This window comes from Haliotis asinina, chromosome 12, assembly GCF_037392515.1.
Source record: "Haliotis asinina isolate JCU_RB_2024 chromosome 12, JCU_Hal_asi_v2, whole genome shotgun sequence".
NCBI lineage: Eukaryota > Metazoa > Mollusca > Gastropoda > Lepetellida > Haliotidae > Haliotis > Haliotis asinina.
In genome coordinates, this window is record NC_090291.1 from 9,122,510 (window position 1) to 9,142,044 (window position 19,535).

General features: G+C 39.0%; 2 protein-coding genes across 2 annotated transcripts in view; both read right to left on the reverse strand.

Moving 5' to 3' along the window:
- LOC137259027 (probable ATP-dependent RNA helicase DHX35) overlaps positions 1 to 9,686 on the reverse strand; it is a 113,313-nt gene extending 103,627 nt beyond the window's left edge. Inside the window, exons 1-9 of the mRNA XM_067796731.1 lie at positions 9,492 to 9,686; positions 7,671 to 7,804; positions 5,480 to 5,572; positions 4,408 to 4,485; positions 4,080 to 4,184; positions 3,893 to 3,954; positions 2,087 to 2,156; positions 1,536 to 1,595; positions 968 to 1,011 (exon numbers count right to left, since the gene is read on the reverse strand). Of these exons, the coding sequence (XP_067652832.1) occupies positions 968 to 1,011; positions 1,536 to 1,595; positions 2,087 to 2,156; positions 3,893 to 3,954; positions 4,080 to 4,184; positions 4,408 to 4,485; positions 5,480 to 5,572; positions 7,671 to 7,804; positions 9,492 to 9,522 (677 nt within the window). The 5' untranslated portion in view covers positions 9,523 to 9,686. The remainder of the gene's footprint in view (positions 1 to 967; positions 1,012 to 1,535; positions 1,596 to 2,086; positions 2,157 to 3,892; positions 3,955 to 4,079; positions 4,185 to 4,407; positions 4,486 to 5,479; positions 5,573 to 7,670; positions 7,805 to 9,491) is intronic.
- A 5,642-nt stretch (positions 9,687 to 15,328) lies between these two features.
- LOC137258731 (retinal homeobox protein Rx2-like) lies at positions 15,329 to 17,124 on the reverse strand. Its single transcript, XM_067796423.1, has 4 exons — positions 17,110 to 17,124; positions 16,240 to 16,801; positions 15,761 to 16,089; positions 15,329 to 15,562 (listed from the first exon to the last, which is right to left on the reverse strand). The coding sequence occupies exons 1-4, from the start codon at positions 17,122 to 17,124 to the stop codon at positions 15,329 to 15,331; spliced, it is 1,140 nt and encodes a 379-aa protein (XP_067652524.1).
- Positions 17,125 to 19,535: the final 2,411 nt, after the last annotated feature.

Sequence of the window (19,535 nt, forward strand, 5' to 3'; positions counted from 1 at the left end):
TAATTTGACTGTGCTATAGCGGCGTTATAAATAGATTTCTGCCTCTCAGAGCTGGACGCGAGCATTTTGTTCAAACTTGAGTTGATTTTGGCTAGAAATGGGCAATTTTTCTTTCCGTTGTAATTGTGACGTAAGTATTGATTTTTACATAACCATAATGTGAAGCAAAGATGTTCCCCATTCAATTAGCTACAGTTTGGTACCATCAACGATGAAATCTGATGTGTTTTGACAGAGTTATGACATTTTAATGAACCCCACCAAAATGCGTCTTTGAAAATTTGACCATCTTTGAAGGGCGATAACTCCGAAACTATTTAAGATAGCACGATGCCTTGAACAAATTAAGCTTTCCAGGGTATGGGCTTTCTAATGGTGTATCAAACACGACTGTGCCATATGCCGTTCTGGAGAAGAAGATTTTCAAAGACAGGCACTGTCAAAACGCGAAAATCGGCGAAAATTTCAGTTTTTTCAAAATAGCGGAAAGTCTATCATGGCGACCAACTTCCTCTATGCTTTGTGTCGATGGAGAATGATGTTGTCTACATTGTGTGAAAATTTGGTTAATTTATCTCTTATAGGTTCCGAGATATTCAGGGTGGAAGAAAATCACATTTTGGGTTACCTGCCCTTACCGGAAGCCGGAAGTCGGGATTTTTTTTCCATTGTATACCTTTCAGCATATAGGCTATCATCCCTGAAAGTTTCATCAAAATCAGCCCAGTGGTTAGGTCAGGAGAGCTGGTACAAAAATCGTACAAATAAAAAGAATAATAATAATAAGAATCGGATAATAACAATATGTCTTCCGACTTTCAGTCTGAAGACCTAATAATTACTAGTGTTGTAATCAAATAACTACAAATAAGAAGTACAGCCCTGTCAATCTGGACTGTGGCTACTGGGAAACAATGTGCAGTCTAAAACACAATCAAACATGATCAGTATCACCATGGTTACTTACAGTGGCTCATCTGTCTCATTGCTGTTGAAGAAATCTCTCATTTCCTGCAAGAAACAAATTACAGTGTCTTCACAATATGGTTATGTGCATGCACGTATGTCTGAGGTGTGAAAGTGAGCGTACATCCATGGCAATTTTGTTTGTCTTTTTTTATAATAAGTAGCCAATACTTTCAAGAGGTAGACCAATTATTTTTTTTAGGTATTAAGAATTTTTAGCAATTTGTTTTTGTTTTGAACAGACAGGTTCCCATTCCAACACAGAAAATTAAAAGTTCGAGCAGACTGGATACATTTTCGACAAAAAAAACACCATAATGGTTGGGTTTAACTTGAATTGTTTTAATCTCCATAGAAAAAGTAACTGCTGCTTGCATTATTGTATATACTGCTAGTGTTAGAATTTCATAATTTTGAGTGAGTGAGTGAGTGAGTGAGTGAGTAAGTGAGTGTTCTCAGATGTAGTGTAGAGCAGGAAAAGCTGGTGCTTCAACCACTGGGTTACCTCAGCACATATTCAGCAATAAATGACCACCACAGTAAATGGCAACAGATCCAAAGAGACCTACCTCTGCGTTCAATGTGGCTGATGCAACAATCACTTTGAGGTCATTCCGTTTCCTTTGAATCTAAGGGCAAAAACAAACATCAATCTCAGGTTAACAAATACATCAAAGTGAAAACCAACTACATACAATTTTGATGGGGAATGTATCAAACAGCATACTGTGGCTACATTTACGGAGTACTGATCGAGTCACTATGGTTTTATCCCACCTTTTAGCAATACTCCAGCATTATTGTGGCTGAGGACTGTCATGTCCAAGGACCACCACATGTTCTGTGGTTACTGTCATGTTCAAGGACCACCACATGATCTGAGGTTACTGGCATGTCCAAGGACCACCACATGATCTGAGGTTACTGGCATGTCCAAGGACCACCACATGATCTGAGGTTACTGGCATGTTCAAGGACCACCACATGATCTTAGGTTACTGGCATGTCCAAGGCAGGTAACTCTGCTTCACCAACTCTTCTCTTTACAAGATTGCAACAACTGCAGTCTGCTGTAAATCCTGACTACATTATAGTACAGGTAAACAGGTGCACTCCCCACCTTGCGTAGCAGCCCCAGGAGAATGTCAGTGTTAATGCTTCTTTCATGTGCTTCATCAACCATCACAATGCTGGAACACGAGACATGCTTCAGAAATTATCTTTACCCAAAATAACTCAGATTTCTTTAATGACATGAAAAATGAACTGATCTCATTTGCCCTGTGTTTAGCAGGCTCTTCATATTCAATGCTAAGAACAAATAGATAGATTAAGACTAAATAAAAAAATTGAAATGTTTCTCTGGCATTGACCATTTGACCTGGCCTGTCCCAATCATTCATTTGTCCATTATAAGGATCAGTGTCAGTAAAAGCGAATAAATCCACAAAAGGTTAACACGTGCTAAACTTTCCAAACTGTATTTCTGAGAGAAAAACAAAAATGTGTTCCTCCGTCACATTTTTTCTATCAAAAATAAAACAAAGTCTCTATGTCCTCATCACTTTTGACAAAAATGTGCCCGAAAAACATTCAATTTTTTTATGCAGCGTAATCTTTTATCACATTATTCCCTTTGTTTCAGGCTTAAGAAATTTTTAGTAGATATATTTAAGGTGAGGCAGTGTTCCACATTTGTTTGAATTGTCACTGACTTGAAGCAGAACTAATGTTTGTCATGCTTTGGCATTTTATTACTGCCTGAGATAAACAAACAATTTTTAAAACACAGATCTTGGCAGACAAATTGCGGGTATATTTTGTCAAAATATTTTTCAGAATGTTAAGATATTTTTACCTTGAAAGGTGACATTGTAACATTGTGAATCTGAGTCAGGAATTTACATTATATACTGAGTCAAAAAAGAAACTTCACATTCTTTCTGCAGGGCACTATGAAGGAACATGATGGTTAAATTGTTATTATTTCATTGCTGAGATCAGTTCCATTAGGCTACATCGCCGTTCCAAAACATGGGTATGCAGAATGTCAAGTCACAATATGGATGTCGATAATGCAGACTGGCAGCCAGCCACCAATTTTGAATGGTCTGTGAGGACAGTCGACCTATAAACATCTCAGCCCTGGTTCGTGTAGCCGGCAGAAATCTGTCACGCAGGTGAGGTAGGACAATTTGATGGTCTTCTGCTCTTGACGTCACACGTGGACAACCCGACCTTGGGCAATCAGAAGTGGTGCCAGTTTGTTGCAGACGATCTCCCAGGTCATACACAGTATGAAGGCTGCATCCCATTGCTCTTGTGACATCAATAACTGAACTTACCGCTTGCAACATGCCAATGGCATGTTTACATTGCACATTTGATGATTGTGACATTTAAAGTACTGTTAGAACTGTCGTTTAAAAGTGTTTTTTCAAGTCTTGAGGCCAATGCAAACACGTGCAAATGAAGAAAACTTTGATGCCAAGATCACATGATCAACTGTACATGCAAAACCTGATTTGGCACTAACTTCAATGGCACAATGAATGGATGGGTACGAGTGGGTTTTTGAAAGATAGGGATCCCATTTTGGATACACAGATGTATCATCAGAAAAAGATTATACATTATTTTTTAAAATTACATTTTGTGAAGTTTCTTTTTTGACTCAGTATATAACTGTGGACTTTTTACAAACAGTTACTGTAAACCTATCGCCCAATAATGACCTGTGAAGGTGCTTATTTAAGTACCTTCAGTTTATGGCTTAATGCTGTAAATGGTGACTCATCTTAGCATTATTTCCAGGAAACATCAGACTGGACGCTCTGTTTTGCAACACCTGGAGACAAATATATACCTATATTTTTTATGCCTATATAGCTGGAATACTGCCGAGTGTAGGTGTTGAAAAACAAACCTGTATTTTCTCAGTAAAGGGTCCTTCATTATTTCTCTTATCAGCATCCCATCTGTGAGAAACTGAAACAGCCACGAAGACGGTCAACTCTGTAGCAATATGGATGTGACAATGTATCAAGAGTTTTCATGAGAAAATATGATGAACAATAGTTGTTAATAATCATCATAAACCTGTTTCAACCTACCAATATCCGTGTGTTGTTGGGATCGGAACAATCATCAAAACGGATCATGTACCCTACTTCGTCCCCAAGCAACGTGCCTCTCTCCTCCGCAATTCTGTCAGCAACCTAGTGACACACATCTCATAACTAGAACATTTTCAGAAGAATCCTACTTTGGACACTGAACATATGCTTAGGAACTATATAATGAATTTGTTCACATGTATATTCTTCATTTGTCTTTGCAGTTGATGCTTTGTTAACAAAATTAATACAAACGATGTGACTGGAGTAAATCCTGGAAAACCTCACAGCTGGTCTTCTGTGGACATCAACATCATTTTCCTACCGTAACTGCTGCAACTCGTCTTGGCTGTGTTACAGCGATCACATGACCCTCTGCAGCCCACCCGGCCTCAAGCAAGTACTGAAATAAACGACTGAATGACATAGTTGCTGCATTGAGTGACATGGTAACTGTAAGAAAAGACTGAGTAACTGTAACGAATGACCTGCTTAGTGCAATAATTGAGGTAGTTACTACAATGAATGCCTTAATTACTGAAAAGAAGACAGTGTAACTGCCATGAAGGACCCCTTTCCACAGTAAAATGTATCACTGAGAAGCATGATAAAAGGGTGACCAATATTTTTGTAACAATGAAACAAAAGAAAGATATTGCTGAATGAGTTCGTTACTGAAACAACTAAGTTAGTTACTGCAATAATTGAGTTAGTTGCAATGAATGACCTAGTAACTGCAATGAAAAATCTAGATACTGGAACGAACGACCAAGTTACTGGAACGAATGACCTAGTTACTGGAATGAATGACCTAGTTACTGGAATGAATGACCAAGTTACTGTAATGAATGATCTAGTTACTGTAACAAATGATCTAGTTACTGTAACAAATGATCTAGTTGCTGTAACGAATGATCTAGGCGCTGTAATGAATGACACAGTTACTGTAACGAACGACCTAGTTCCTGTAATGAACGACCTAGTTACTGTAATGAATGACCTTGTTACTATAATGAATGACCTAGTTGTTGTAATGAATGATCTAGCTACTGTATGAAAATGATGTAGTTACACTAATAAATGACCTAGTTGCTGTAAAGAATGATCTTGTTACTGTAATGAATGACCCAGTTACTGTAATGAATGACCCAGTTACTGTAATGAATGACCTAGTTACTGTAATGAATGACCTAGCTGTTGTAATCAGCTACCTAGTTGCTGCAATAACTGGGTTAGCATTTTTATAACAATAACGGGTTTCTGAAGACTTTCAAAGACTTAAGTCACTTTTCAGAAACAGATATATGTGGGTACGATGCAGCTAGGGTATGGTATCAGTGAATATGGCATGTTTAGGGATTTTATTCTCCACCACACTCACAGATCTCTGCACCTACCTGAGGTATTTGTGTACTTTTCCCACTGCCTGTCTCGCCAATGATCACCACGGTCTGGTACCTCTCCGTCAGATACAGGATATGACTCCTATGCTGAAAACAAAAGAAACTCATCCAGTTCTAAAACATTCAGCCAAAAATACACTGTCCACATCTAACTTGAGGCCCGGTGGCACAAAGTTATCTAAGTTAAATATGTCTTCTGTCACCTTAGCATTAGAGTCATTTTGAGTGAGTGAGTGAGTGAGTGAGTGAGTTTAGTTTTACGTTGCAGCTAAATGGTAGTGGTCTGTAAATAATCAAGTCTGGACCAGACAATCCAGTGATCAACGGCATGAGCATCGATCTGGGCAACTGGTAACCGATGACATGTGTCAACCAAGTCAGCGAGCCTGAGTCTGATCCCCTTAGTGGCCTCTTACGACAGGCATAGTCGCCTTTTGTGGCAAGCATGGGTTGCTGAAGGCCTATCCTACCCCAGACCTTCATGAGTACGTCATTTTGAGATACATGGTCCAGATCAATTACAGATGTTATACTGTCCAAGAATATCAAAGTGTTGGAATCATCAGTAAAATGAACTATACATCAATATTATCCTCACTGCTGTTTCTCCCATGTCAGTTCATCATGATAATCATGATAATGAACATGTGTCACAGAGTGAGTGAGTGAGTTGAAACATCAGCATGTGTCACAAAGATAAAGTCAACAAAATACCAAGCAACATGTTGAACTGCTCTGTACACCTAACTCGACAATATTCATCTTATTGTAAACGACAAAACCTAAAAAAACCCAAAAAAGTAAAAAACAAACTGTATGCAAATGCAAAAATGTGAGTTTGTGACTAACATAATTGGAATCAGTCTTAGCAAATGGGCCAGTGTCACATGCATCAAGTTAGCAAAATGACCTGTTACCTCATTTGATGCATCTCATGAACAAGCAAATCGAACCCAGATACAACTGATTATCATTTGGATTATTTAACTCAACAAGCCTGAAATTTAAATGCTGAATTTATGCACAATATTTGTTGACAATATCGGTTACATAACAGTATTAGAAATGATGGTTTAACTGAAATGCTGCTTCAATGAGTTGGACCCTGGTAAGAGCCTCTATATCTCCAGGATACATCTTCACTAACCCCTGGGCACTGTTTCACTTAAGGATTGACTGTGTATTTCAATGCAACAAGTTTTAGTTTCATATTTCAATGCAACGAAAGAAATACAAAGTCAATCCTTATAATTAAATTCAGCAACAAATACTATACCCTGTCAACAATATTTTCTTTAAACATAATCAAATTCATCGAAACAGATATCTTTGTTACCACCGATTAACATTTTCGGTGTAAGAATTCGGTAATGGCGTGACATGACTCAGGTGACTCATTTACATAAAATGACACGCCTGCCAAACCATTAGCCAATCAGCATAGAGCATCCCCAAACAGCTGTCAATCAACCAAGCTAACATCGGTCGACGAATCAGAGTCGAACAACTCAACGTGACGCGTCCCGGTATCGTCAAAGTTTCAAGTTCAAACGTTTGAATTACTAAATGCGAACTGAAAGAGACAGTTTGAAAAGTGAGAAATGGAAACGAAGCCCGATGATATGAAGTTAGTGGAACTGAGATTGTAGTATTTGCGCAAGCAGAAAGAGGCTGTGATGTGACTGGGATTGCGATGCCATGAACTGATGTTCCAACGTGCGCATGCTCTTGTGGAGGCGTTGCAACGTTATTAACGTTCACGGATAATTTTCAGTTGTTTGTTTATGTTAACCACAATGTATCACTTCAATGTTTACCCAAAGTTCATTAAGGTACCCGAGTGCAAGGGAATTCCCCCGCTGTGTAAAGGGATTCCCCGACATTCCTCAGGTCCGAAAGTAGTCCGGTTCGGTGGGTGTGGCTTATGTTTTTCAGATTCATTGGGAAATGAAATCAAAAGAAATATTCCCAGTTAACCAATCAGATTGCCAGAATTTTAATGAACACAATAAAAATTTAATCATAAAGCTTTGGCCCATAAACTGTAACATACTACTTATGACTTTCACATTGTGAAATGGGGGTTAGTAAACATAGGTGTTAGTACAGGCTAGTTTAAGTCTACTTACTTCACGTGACGAAGTGAACACTTTAACCACTAGGCTACCCTACTGCCCTATCATACCTGAAACACTGGCAACTTCTGTCTCTGCTGTTGTATGGACATTGATTGGTACGGATTATACTTGACAGGCTGTGCTTCATTGTCGCTGGTTGACTGTCTCTCTTCCTGCAACCCCTGACCTGGACCAGCAGTCCCTACAGTCAAAAACATACATCCGGTTCTGCTATGCTAAATCAGATTCAGTTGTTAAACAAGCAGTTTTTTTACGGCAGCCATGATTTGTTGATTTTGTGTAAGACTTTAGTGTTTTGTGAATGTACATTCATTCAGTAATTGTAACTGACAATATTTTTTTATTATATCATCTTTTTTAATATCATACAATTACTGACTTCTCATGAATAACTGGATCAACCAAACTAGGTCAATAATTGTTTTATTATATGACATAAGTACTGAATACCTGTTCTTCTGTGACATAGGAGAGACTGAACATAAGCTGGAATCAGCTTACAGCTTTCAGAGGCACTAATAGTAAATGAAAGCCATTTCTATTAAAAATTCAAATTGTTTATTATCACAAACCTTTAGACATCTTTCAACAGTCAACAAAATTTCAACATTTTCAAAACGTCACAGGTTAAATATTTCAAGTCATGTTGTGACTCAGTTTCCGCAGGCAATAACATTTCATCCATTTCAATTTCAAGAAAACAGCATAACAGTAATGGAGAAACATTAACAAGAGTGAACACATTTTGAGTTCACTATTTACTTGTTACAACTGAAGCTGACAGTAACATTTGTGCAGTTGTTTAATAAGGGAAATGGCAAAGAATGCTGTGTTGAAATATTATCTGATATTTTGCCATGCCACTAATATTCTCACGAGTAACGTATAGTGATTTCAAGACATCATCAAATTCTTCATCAAATTGCAGATCAAGATCAGCCATAAGAATACTGTCCAGGTTTGAACCTCGATCTCAGCATCAGGACTATCACACCGTCACAGGGATGAAGCAATGTCTATCGGTTCCTTATCTATTGTGACGCATGTGGCACGAGGATCAATGCTGGAATCTCCAAAAACTATTTTCAGCCATGGGAGGTGCTTTGATTGTTATATTAACCTCTTGGGACATGGTGAGGTTGACACTGCTTAGTGTCAAAGATGACATGTGACCAAGTGGGCCAATCAGAACGACGGAAATATATCTGTCATATTAGATGACTTATGCTGAATATGATCACAGATGTTTCCAAGGGGATTTAGCTTCCTGTGCTCATGAAAAAAGACTGGAAGACTAGTATGTTCTTAATGCTGCTTACGACCATATATGCATATATAACTACGTATATAAACAGGGTCTACCTTTAGAATACAGCAGCACAATCTTTAAAAACACGTCATAATACTCTTTTAAAAAACTGTAGGTGATTGGGTAACAATGGGTTGGGTTGGGTTAGGTTTAACTTCCTCAAGATAAGTTGTGATGCTGTATTCTAAAGGTGGTCCAAAACTGTTTACGGTTTAGTTAATTTAGAAAACAGATAACATACCTGTAGAAGTCAAGGGGAAAATATTTAGGTTTCTATGAGAACAACATACCACAAAACCATGAATAAATCTCAAGTACTAGTAACAACAGGTGCTGTTGACAGTTAATAAAATGATACGTACTTCTTATCTAGATGCTTTTCATACTCTTGGGATTAGTGTTTACTTTTGGATAAGCCAGACATGATAATTCAGTGAACACCCACTGGTAACGAACCATACGATCACTCTGTTCCGGGTAAAATTTAGTTCAGCATATAAAGAGACGACTTCTCTAAACCACCACTGCACATAATTCGATGCAATTTCGCGTGCTTTACCTGGTTTCCAGAACTTGAATCGAGTCGTCATGTCGTTTTCTTCACACCCCCGCAACAATCTATACGCCCATTTTACTGTCACCAGCAAACAACTAATTAGTTCCTCACAAATCTCTCTTACACAAGTGCACAAGTTACCGACCAGAGCAATGTTGTCAAAACGTTGTTGTTTTCATTTCGCCGGCACGTGCTTCCGGTGTGTTTATGCTAAAAGACGAACTCGGAACCGAAACTGCTCTGTTAGGTGACATGTCATATATTGTGTTGTGTGGTACTTGTAGCAAACACCGCAGAGTATATTGACTTTATTATTTACACCAAGATTAAAGTAACACTTAACATGGAATAATATGGAATCTAATGTTTTATCCATATTAACATTGATATAAATCAGAGAGACTGTATTTATTAATAAATGCCGCCTGTCTGTAATAAATCGTATAGCTGTATTACTGTTGGAACATTGTAAATATAAGCACACGGTGAGTCGATCACAATGACACAATCGACTCTTTCCCTGTGGAAAGGGCTTTGACTATTTATTTATGCAATAAACCGTAATAAACAGGCTATCTGTCGCTATGGTGCAGGGAACTACCCAATGTCGTGGACACATGTTGTATTAATAGACCGCAATTCGTGTATGATGATAAACAAAGTTTGGGCTCGTTGACCGCCGATCTTCACAGTTACCCAGCATTAGTGCTGTTCTGATTCATTGAAATAATCGAACAGTCGACAATAGACAATCGAACAAACGATTTTCGGTCTCTGGACAATGGTTGGATATATTGATAAGTGTGGATTGTTATTCCTTGGGAGATTATGTAACAACGCTTGTCATTCATCAACGAAAACACTGTTCTGTGCATTCTCATCACTCACAGTTCATTTCAATATTAACTCAAACAGTATTTGCAACACTTTGTTATGTACTGGACGAAAGTATAATGTACTGAAATATGCAGTAACTTATGCGCAAACTGCCATTTTCCAGTCAAAGACAGCTTGGAGCAAAATAGTTGCAAGTTCTATCTTCTCGTATGAAGAAGCTCAACGGAAATTGAAACTTTCCATAACAGAAGATATGCTGTAATACACCAACCATTGAGTCTACATAGACTTTACACTCTAATGTATTTGCACCCAGACTATAAAGCCCGTATTCAGCTTACTCTACTAGTCGGCTCTAAAGCAAATTCTCAAAGGAATGTACGCTTTGTAATAAGTATTGCCATGACCATGATGCCGGCCTTATTTTACATTGTGAATATGTAATGGGCCAAAGAAATCATTTTATAGGACACTACTTGACCTGCTGGATGTAGATGTATACATGTATGAACTAACTGATGAAGATGATGAAGATGTCCTGTACTCTAGATCTCTTGTGGAGCCAAACTTCAGATCCATGCTCTTGACGAAACAGCATGGCAAACCATCATATTACACTTTTCGAACTATATCAATTCTTTAAAGGACTCGTTGATGTATACTTTCTACACTACCACTGTTGTAAATATCCACGTGTTGTAAATATCCGTACTTTGTAAATACCACGTGTATATATGTAACTGACTGATACTCTAGATGCTTAATCTTCGAGTATCTTTCGGAGGAAACAAAAACATTTGTTCATCTATCCTTCTCGGCTTGCTGAGTGAAAGTGGATGTTGTTCGAGTCCATACTGACTTTGGTGTAAAGATCAGTCCGAAATATTTATAGGATGGCACAACCTCCGATCCTTTTTAAAATCACAATCTATATTCCAGATATCACCCGTAGTAAATGACATGGTAAAATATATACCCATGGAAAATGATGTGAATGGTTTACGTTGTCGAATGCTTTCGAAAAGTCTATGAAAAAGCAACAGAAACGGCCACCCGATTGTGAGAGATATTTTCCGAGTGAACATATTGTCCACCGTTGTGTATCCCTTCCTAAATTCCGACATGGTTTTCATATAAAATACTATTATCAGATGTCCAATGCTGTAATCATTGATTTGATGTTTTTGTGAACACTTTCCCAATGACTGATAAAAGTGAAATCCCTCTTTAGTTATTCACATCATTTTGTGATCCACCATTGTGGAGGGGACATAATATGGCCCCACAATATTCGTCGGGGAAGTTTTCCCGAATTCAAGAATCTTGCTGAACAGCCTTAAAAGTGCATGGGGATATCTCATTAGAAGATTGTCTCAGTATTTGTGAGGTATTCCGTCACAGCCAGGCGACTTGTTCTGTTTTAATTCACTAATTGTTTTTGTTAGCTCAGTTAAATTTATGGGCACATTAAGACAGCGCGGCGTTCCATCTTCACAGTTCCTACACTGGTCATCATGTAGGGATAAGAAGTCATTCCCGGTGTCTTCTATTGATGTATCTTCCTGTTCATTGTTCGGTAGATTTTCAAAGTGTTCTAGCCATTAATTTGCACTTATTGTTGTTCTTGAAGTTGTCAACTTCTTGAGTTCTTTCCAAAGGTCGCTAATACTGTGTTTAGTTGACATAAGATTATTTGTCATACTTCTTTCGTGTTCTTATTTTTTTGTTTTGACAAATATTCCTGAAAGTCGATTTATATTCTTGCATATGATGCTGACTATTAGGTATCCTGAATTTATCCAGAGCACGATATTTGTCTCGTTTACCTTTCTCACAGTCACTATCCCAGCACGAGGGTTGAGTCCGTCTGTGCTGGACACGTGACGGCTGTCGTCTGCTCATGTTTTTGGTGGCTCTACCGTAAAACTGATTTATCAAATGTACAATCTTGTTCATGTCCGGGCCAACTTGATTTAGAATGTTTCCAATCATTTCTGTTGCAGTGTCATCTCTGATAAATCTTTGAAAAATGTCCGAATATCTCGTGTCCCATTTGAATCTGTTATACGGCGCCGTGCTGTCTGAGAAAACTCCCTGTCCAATGCGAGTTGCACATTTTGTTCTCATATAATTGGGAAATGATCATACTCATTTAGTTCCCCAACCCGGAAATCCTCGATAGCAGACATTAAAGGTGAACTACCAATACCATAATCGACAAACCATTATTTGAAACAAGGAAAATCACCAAAATGATCATTTTGATATCTCATACAAGGTGGGTGGTGGATTTAGTTATACGCCGCTTTAGCAATATTCCAGCAATATCACGGCGGGTGACACCAGAAAATGGGCTTCACACATTGCACCCATGGGGGGAATCGAACCCGGGTCTTCGGCTTGACGAGTAACCACTGGGCTACCCCACCGCCCCCAATACAAGGAGTGAGATATACATGTATCTAACAAACGTCGACCAAAATTATTGACCTCTGAATCCTTGTTGTTCCTGTTGATGTGTGAACCATCAGTGCCATACCACTCACCGCCTGGAAGATAATCACCACTGCCATCAATGATCCAGTCACCATTGGTACCTGTCCTGGAGTTAACATCACCAGAGAGTATAATACCAAGATCAGAATCATACCAAGATTTGACATCATGAAGACATTCATCTAATGTATCTAAACTGTCACTTTCTACTCGAGGTAATGTGACAGGATAAAATATTTTTAAATAGTCTGTGTTTTTATTCTTTAGTTTTAACTGAATTAAATATTCAGTTTAGCATATTTTTAAACATTATATACTTCACTCTCCAGTTTCTCTAACCCCTTTCTCTCAGCTTACGATCACCCTCAGCACTGCCACACAATAGCCAGTCCAAGCACGCCACTAACCGTCCCTTTGTCATAAACCTTGTCAGTTTTCTGTCCCCTGTTTAAAGTTAGCAGTCTATTTGCAGTTGAGATTAAATATTTCTACAGGTCACTGGTCACTGTTCACAAGGCACAATTGGATAATTTGTACATTTAGTTTGTTGGAGCTCTCGGGATCATTTCCAAAGGTTAGTCTCTCTCAATACTTTTTGTAGTTTGTACATATTCTTGTCATGTGTACAGTGTGTTTATGCTTTGATAACTTGGCTGCTTTGTCATATTGTAGTTATTGAGTAGTTTGTAATAATTAGTTGTTCTGCACAATGCAATGCATTATAAATTCAATTATTTACAGATGGTATATAATTCTGTAAGTTATGTGTATCAGTGTTAAACTTAATTTTTACGTAATATACAGCTGTTGTATGAATGCGTGTAGCGTAAATGTGTGAGTATGTTATGTGTAAACGTATGAATGTATAATGTGGGAATGAATGAATGCATAATGTGGGAATGTAAGAATGAAGCAGGGTTTTACCAATAAATATATTATGTGTTTCCCATTAATCGACAATTCCCAAACGTATTTGTCTGCTTTGTTGTTGCTGCCATTCGATTAGTCTGCACAGTGTGTATATGTTTCATTTATTCTTGCAGATGTAGCTGTATTGCTCGTGCAGCTGTCAGTGTCACCAACTCATGATACCCAGGTCCATACACTTGAAGGGTTCACTAAATGTTATGCATTATGTAGTGATTACTTGATAATAAATGTATGATGCTAGTCTGTTTCTTCATGTGATATGATGTGTACATACATATTTATTGTCTATGCGTGAATTAAAGTATACTAGTATATAGAATCTGATATCAATCAAGTGTTGAGGCAATGTGTATGAAATGGTTTAACAATGATAATATTCTGTAAATGGTTATATATATACATATTATATTAATAACTGATATTATCTTTCAGCATATATTTATATTTTGTCTAAAGGATGTTTTAATTGTTTCAGGGTTTTTCACATGAATCATCAATAACCAAGGCAATACTGCGAACACCACCGTGTCTGTTCATACAGTTTCGGTTTCAATAATACTGTGAATATGCTGGTGCAATAAACAGCACTCCAATCACAATATCTCTACAAAAACTAAAGGCTTTCTTAGACAGCATCTTGGATAATGATAGTATTCTTGTATAACATAATCGCTAATCAACATACACAACGACTCCTCCTTGCTTTAGTTCAGTAGCAAACAGTCAGTGTGTGTCTGAGAGAAATGTAGTGTAATCCCGTCAAGCATACAACCATATATCACAATACCCTACCACTGAGTGTAGTAATACATACTCTAAGTGATTATCTTCTAAATGGCGTTTGAGAGATCGACAGTTCCATGAGAAGATAGAGAATGTATGTAAGTCCGTGTCTGTATAAGTATCCGGGTACTGTTTCAATTACTGGGCCTGACGTAAACTGATCTCTTTGTTTTGGGGTTAAAGTCATTGGACTTTCCCCCAATAACTAGCTTGTCAAACCTTAGGTAAGCTTCTTTTCGATCATTCCTGGCTTTGATAACGTGAAGGATTAATTTCTTTCTTTTCTGTCTTACCACAAAGCTATAATCTTCAGTGGCACAAGTAAGGATGGCTGTGTTAGTCTTGCCCCTATAGGCCTGGGCTTCCCCCGTCTCTCCGACGCCATACACTACAATATTTTCCCTCGTTGATCTGTTCTCCAGACCATCAGTTTTCTTCGCCAAGTTATTGGTCTTAGTTTCGAGACCCGAAGTAATGCGAATGTAGAGGCGCATACAACATCGTCATGCCCTCATATGCGTGTGTTAAACCTCTGTTAAACGTTTTCTAAACGTTTAAATGAGGTCTACCATTAGACCTCATCAGTAGCCAGTCGGGCCAGTGACTGGTGATTTACTGGCCTGGCCCGTCTGGATGTGTACTAGCCACGGGCTAGTGGCTATTTCGTAAGACAATGTCTGATCCTAGGTGTATAAGTTATCGAAACAAACTCCTCATGAATAAGTTTATTTACACGTGGAATAACAACTATGATGTTTTGTTCAACAAGCACTATATCTGGGGGTTCAGCTCATTCACTGCTGATAGTGGAACGGGTATGGATACCCTGGATACAAACTGGGAGGGTACATCATGGGTACATGGTGTGCTGGGTACTGATACAAGGGCTGGTGCATCATGGGAGGCATGAACCCGTATCCTGGAGCAGACGACAACATGGCGGCCATGTTCTGCTGGTGGGGAGGAAAGGCCATTATTCTGGAATCGGAGGCTCTCTTGTTGCGTGCTCGTCTGTTCTGGAACCAGACCTGTGGAAGATTGATATTGGCGATTAATATGTATATATTACGTATATGTAAATATCATCACCTGATGTCCAAGATCTAATAGTTGATGTGCTTTCATTTTAGGAAATACGAAATTTACCCTAGCTGAAGTTTTTTCACATGGTTTTGAAAGATCGGTGTTAACGTTAACGTTAACATTTTACTGTCACAACAGTTTACCTTGAGTCTCTGAACAGGGATATTCAGCTCCCGAGAGAGATCTTCATACAACTCGATATCCGGGTATTTGTTCTCCAGAAACACCTGTTTCAACCGCCTCACTTGCTTTTCGCTATAGTTCTTCCTCGGGTTCGTCGATACATGATCTTCCTCCTGACTATTGCTGAATCTTCGCTTGGGGATGCATTCTTCTCTGTTGGTACTGGGGGGAGAAGTTCGGCCCGAGGTGGAGGAACTGTCGGAGCTGGGAGTAGGGCTCGGGTTGCTATAGAAACCACTGGAAGCTGTACTGCCGTTTGGACTGGTGCTCTCTACGTCGATGAGATCATCTATTTGAACATATATCAATTAACATGACACAAAACTGATCCTATTTTCCATTTATGATACTTTATATATAGTCGGTCAATAATTCATAAACAGCTCTAAGGTCGAATGTCGTACATCTCGTTCGTTATTTAAATGACTAAAACCCTTACCACAAACATCACTGGATGGAGATGAATCGTTCTTCCTATTAATGGTATGGGTTAAGGGACTAGTCCTCAGCTGATTTTGGGACCTGATGCTGGTACTGGGCGCTTCAGGCCGGATGCTAGGAAAGGGTGGCTCGGGACAATACTGGAGGTGGTGCAGACTCAGAGGAAGCGCCACAGGTGGATTATCGCAACTTCCTTGGCTGTTTCGTGAAGACGCTCTGTCGAGGAAGGTGGTGAAGGGGATGTAGGACGTCCGCGGAGAGTCGAGTTTCTGGTGGCGAAGAAGGTGCTCAAGCTGCAAACCCCGCCCGGTCCACGCCGGATTGATCTGGTCTCTTTCATGCACTTCATCTGAAGGGTTAGCGGTTGTGTTTGTGATGACGGTTTCAGATTGACTGGACTTGGCATTCTTTACATTGCCACTGTGGACACTGTCGTGTTTGTGGGTGATGACAGGTTTCATGATGTCCCCAATAGAGAAGGGAACTCTGGGTTTGACTGGCAAGGGTCTGATCTCTGTAGATGTACCTGTGTATTCTGGGAACAGACATCTGGCTGGAGGCTGGAAGATGACAATGAACAGTAAACACATTGAACGTTGCGGGTGTTGGACCTGACCATGAGATTCAAACAGGCAGTAATATATGGCAAACGGATTTAAAGTTAATGTGCGAAAGGTGATTGAGTGAGGTTAGACTTGCGCCGTTTTTTCACAACATTCCAGCAATATCACGGCGGGGGACACCAGATATGATGTACGAGAACGCTTTACCCATTAGACTATTCCACTGCCCCTAACGTGCGAAGATGTTGAACCGAACGATTGCAGTTACGGAGACTTGAGATGATTATCAAATCCAATGTACATACCTGAATCTGAGCCATTGTATACAGGAATTATTTGGAAACGACTATGGAACTTTGAACAGGAAACTGCAAAGAGCGGTTGCGATAATACCTCAGTCCCTGCAATTAATGGTCTTTATACCCATCTATGTATTTGAGTGAGTGACATCTCACTCAGAAGAGATTAGATATGTTTTCTTAGTCAGGTCACGTGACGTCTCAGTGTCGTGATCAAGAGCCACGCGCTAGTATCAATCAGAGAAGTAAAAACATGTTCATTGCTGTGAGAAGGTGTCATGATGACGTTATATCCCGCTTATAATCACACGTGTCTGATTGCGTTTTGATTACGTCATTGTATGTGTTGAAATGGATTATCTGGAATGATAAAGACTATTGAATGTTTTTGTGGATGTAAGTTTCCAGTAAAGACCTTTGACGCTGATTAATCCAGTAATGTCATACAGTGCTGAACTCGTGAAGAACCGGGTCAGAATTGATCCTTAGGAACCCCAGCTGGACGTAAGAGGTGACTAACAGGATCGGGTGGCCATTATCGCTGACACATACCATCGTATCCCAATTGCATACATCGATGACCATGCTGCTGATCACTGGATTGTCTGGCCATACTCAAATACAGTCATGTCTCTTTAACCCCCGACAATCGGATTTATCCCACGCTTTTGTTGGTAAAAACTTGAATAAAGGTAATTTAGTCTCATTTGTTTAGTCCGACATCCTCCTTGAGCCGACACTTTGCTGTGGAACGACCGATGTCGGAGTAACGAGATTGTATTTGCAGACTGTCAGCATGTGCCAATAATACTACACAGTGCGGCTTTAAATAACAAGCAAACAAATATAGATACATTGTTGAGGTGTGGTAATTAATACAATTTCTTGTTATCAAAAAGTGTCCAATGTGATTTGATGTCAATATTTTATTCAATAAATGAATGGATCGGTAAACAGACATTACGCTTAATATGTATAAATAATTCTTCCACGCAACACAGGGAACCCACTTTAAAGTTATAGTGAAAAGTAATAACATAATACTGAATTAACAATATAGAAGAAAATGATCTCGAAAAACGTTTTGGCAGGGTAAAATAGTTGTGTAGAGAGTTGACAACATTTTGATACATATCATGAAAAAATAATAATTTTCATGTACAACTGATTGTAGATTCAAAGAATCAAGTGTATACATGTTGATGCGAAAAATAACACATCGGCAATGATTCATGGTGAGCGTCGCTGAGTTTCTTCGTGTAATATTCACGGCTAAAAGTTATAAAGTACTGAAATGAATTTATCGAGATACCTACTTAAATGAGACCATATGACATGGTTGTATGATACAAATGGACAGGATAACCGGGCAAGTAAGACTGAAATGAGATGCCGCGGTGGTTTGAAAATGTAAGTTTAATATTGACATGAAAAGTGATAAAAGGTAAAAGGTAGATTCGCTGGTTTTGGCATATGGTTTGAAACAATTAACCGCTGTACCAGCTGTGATAACAGCATGTACCGATACATACATGTTTATTCGTTTCATGTACAGAAATCGAGGAGAGTATATCAGATTGGTTTTGTAGCAACCACTGCCCAGTTTCTGTTAACCCCCAAACAGAAAATACCATCAGTGCGACAATGTTGACAATTTCATTAAAATATAATTGATAATGACACATGATGCATAAATGGTATGATTTACGTAAACGATGATGTAAACATGTAGCAGTAAAACGGTATTTATATGCATTCTTCAAAAAGAAACGCATAATCCAAATTCAAAAGAATATACATGTATTCAATGATGGTGAAACGTTGAACATTCACACCTCTATAGACAAAGAGTTCGCCAACACAACGGCTGCCTTTATTGTTGTGTTTCTGTTTACTTGAGTCTACACGATGGCGTAAAAGTCAGTACTTTGTATAGCCACCATTGGCCAGCTTGTCGGTACTGACTGGGCAAGTCGACGAAGTCACTCTTTCCCGTACTTTCTGCAAAGAGATGGACAGTTGTGGAAGTGTCTGAGGCGTGTTTTGACGTTGACCTACACGTCGATGGAGCTCATCCCATCGTTGTTCTGTGGGGTTTAGATCTGGTGATCAGGAAGGCCATGGCAAGACATTGACGTTACAATTGGCATGTAGCTTTGGAGTAGCGTTGTCATGCTGAATCAACTCATCTGTTGGTCAATAACTGGAAGCACGTGAAGTGCAAGTAGTTCGTTGATGTGCCGAGTTGATGTAAAATTACCCAGAACCATCCCTAAAGGAGATCTTTATGTGCTAGATATCGCAAGTCACACATGGCAGTCCTTCACCGAATCTGTCGATCTGTCAGTAAAACCTTCATTTCTCTGACGGTAAAGGCGCTGTCCTCCATCTTGCCGGTGAAGAAGAAATCGCGATTCATCACTGAACAAGAC

Bases quoted from the DNA above. Each gene is read 5' to 3' on its own strand.
- LOC137258731 (XM_067796423.1), bottom strand. The intron at 16,090-16,239 runs GTAAGGGTTTTA...ATGTTCAAATAG, and splicing joins TCCATCCAGTGATGTTTGTG to ATGATCTCATCGACGTAGAG. The intron at 15,563-15,760 runs GTAAACTGTTGT...AATCTTCCACAG, and splicing joins TCCCTGTTCAGAGACTCAAG to GTCTGGTTCCAGAACAGACG.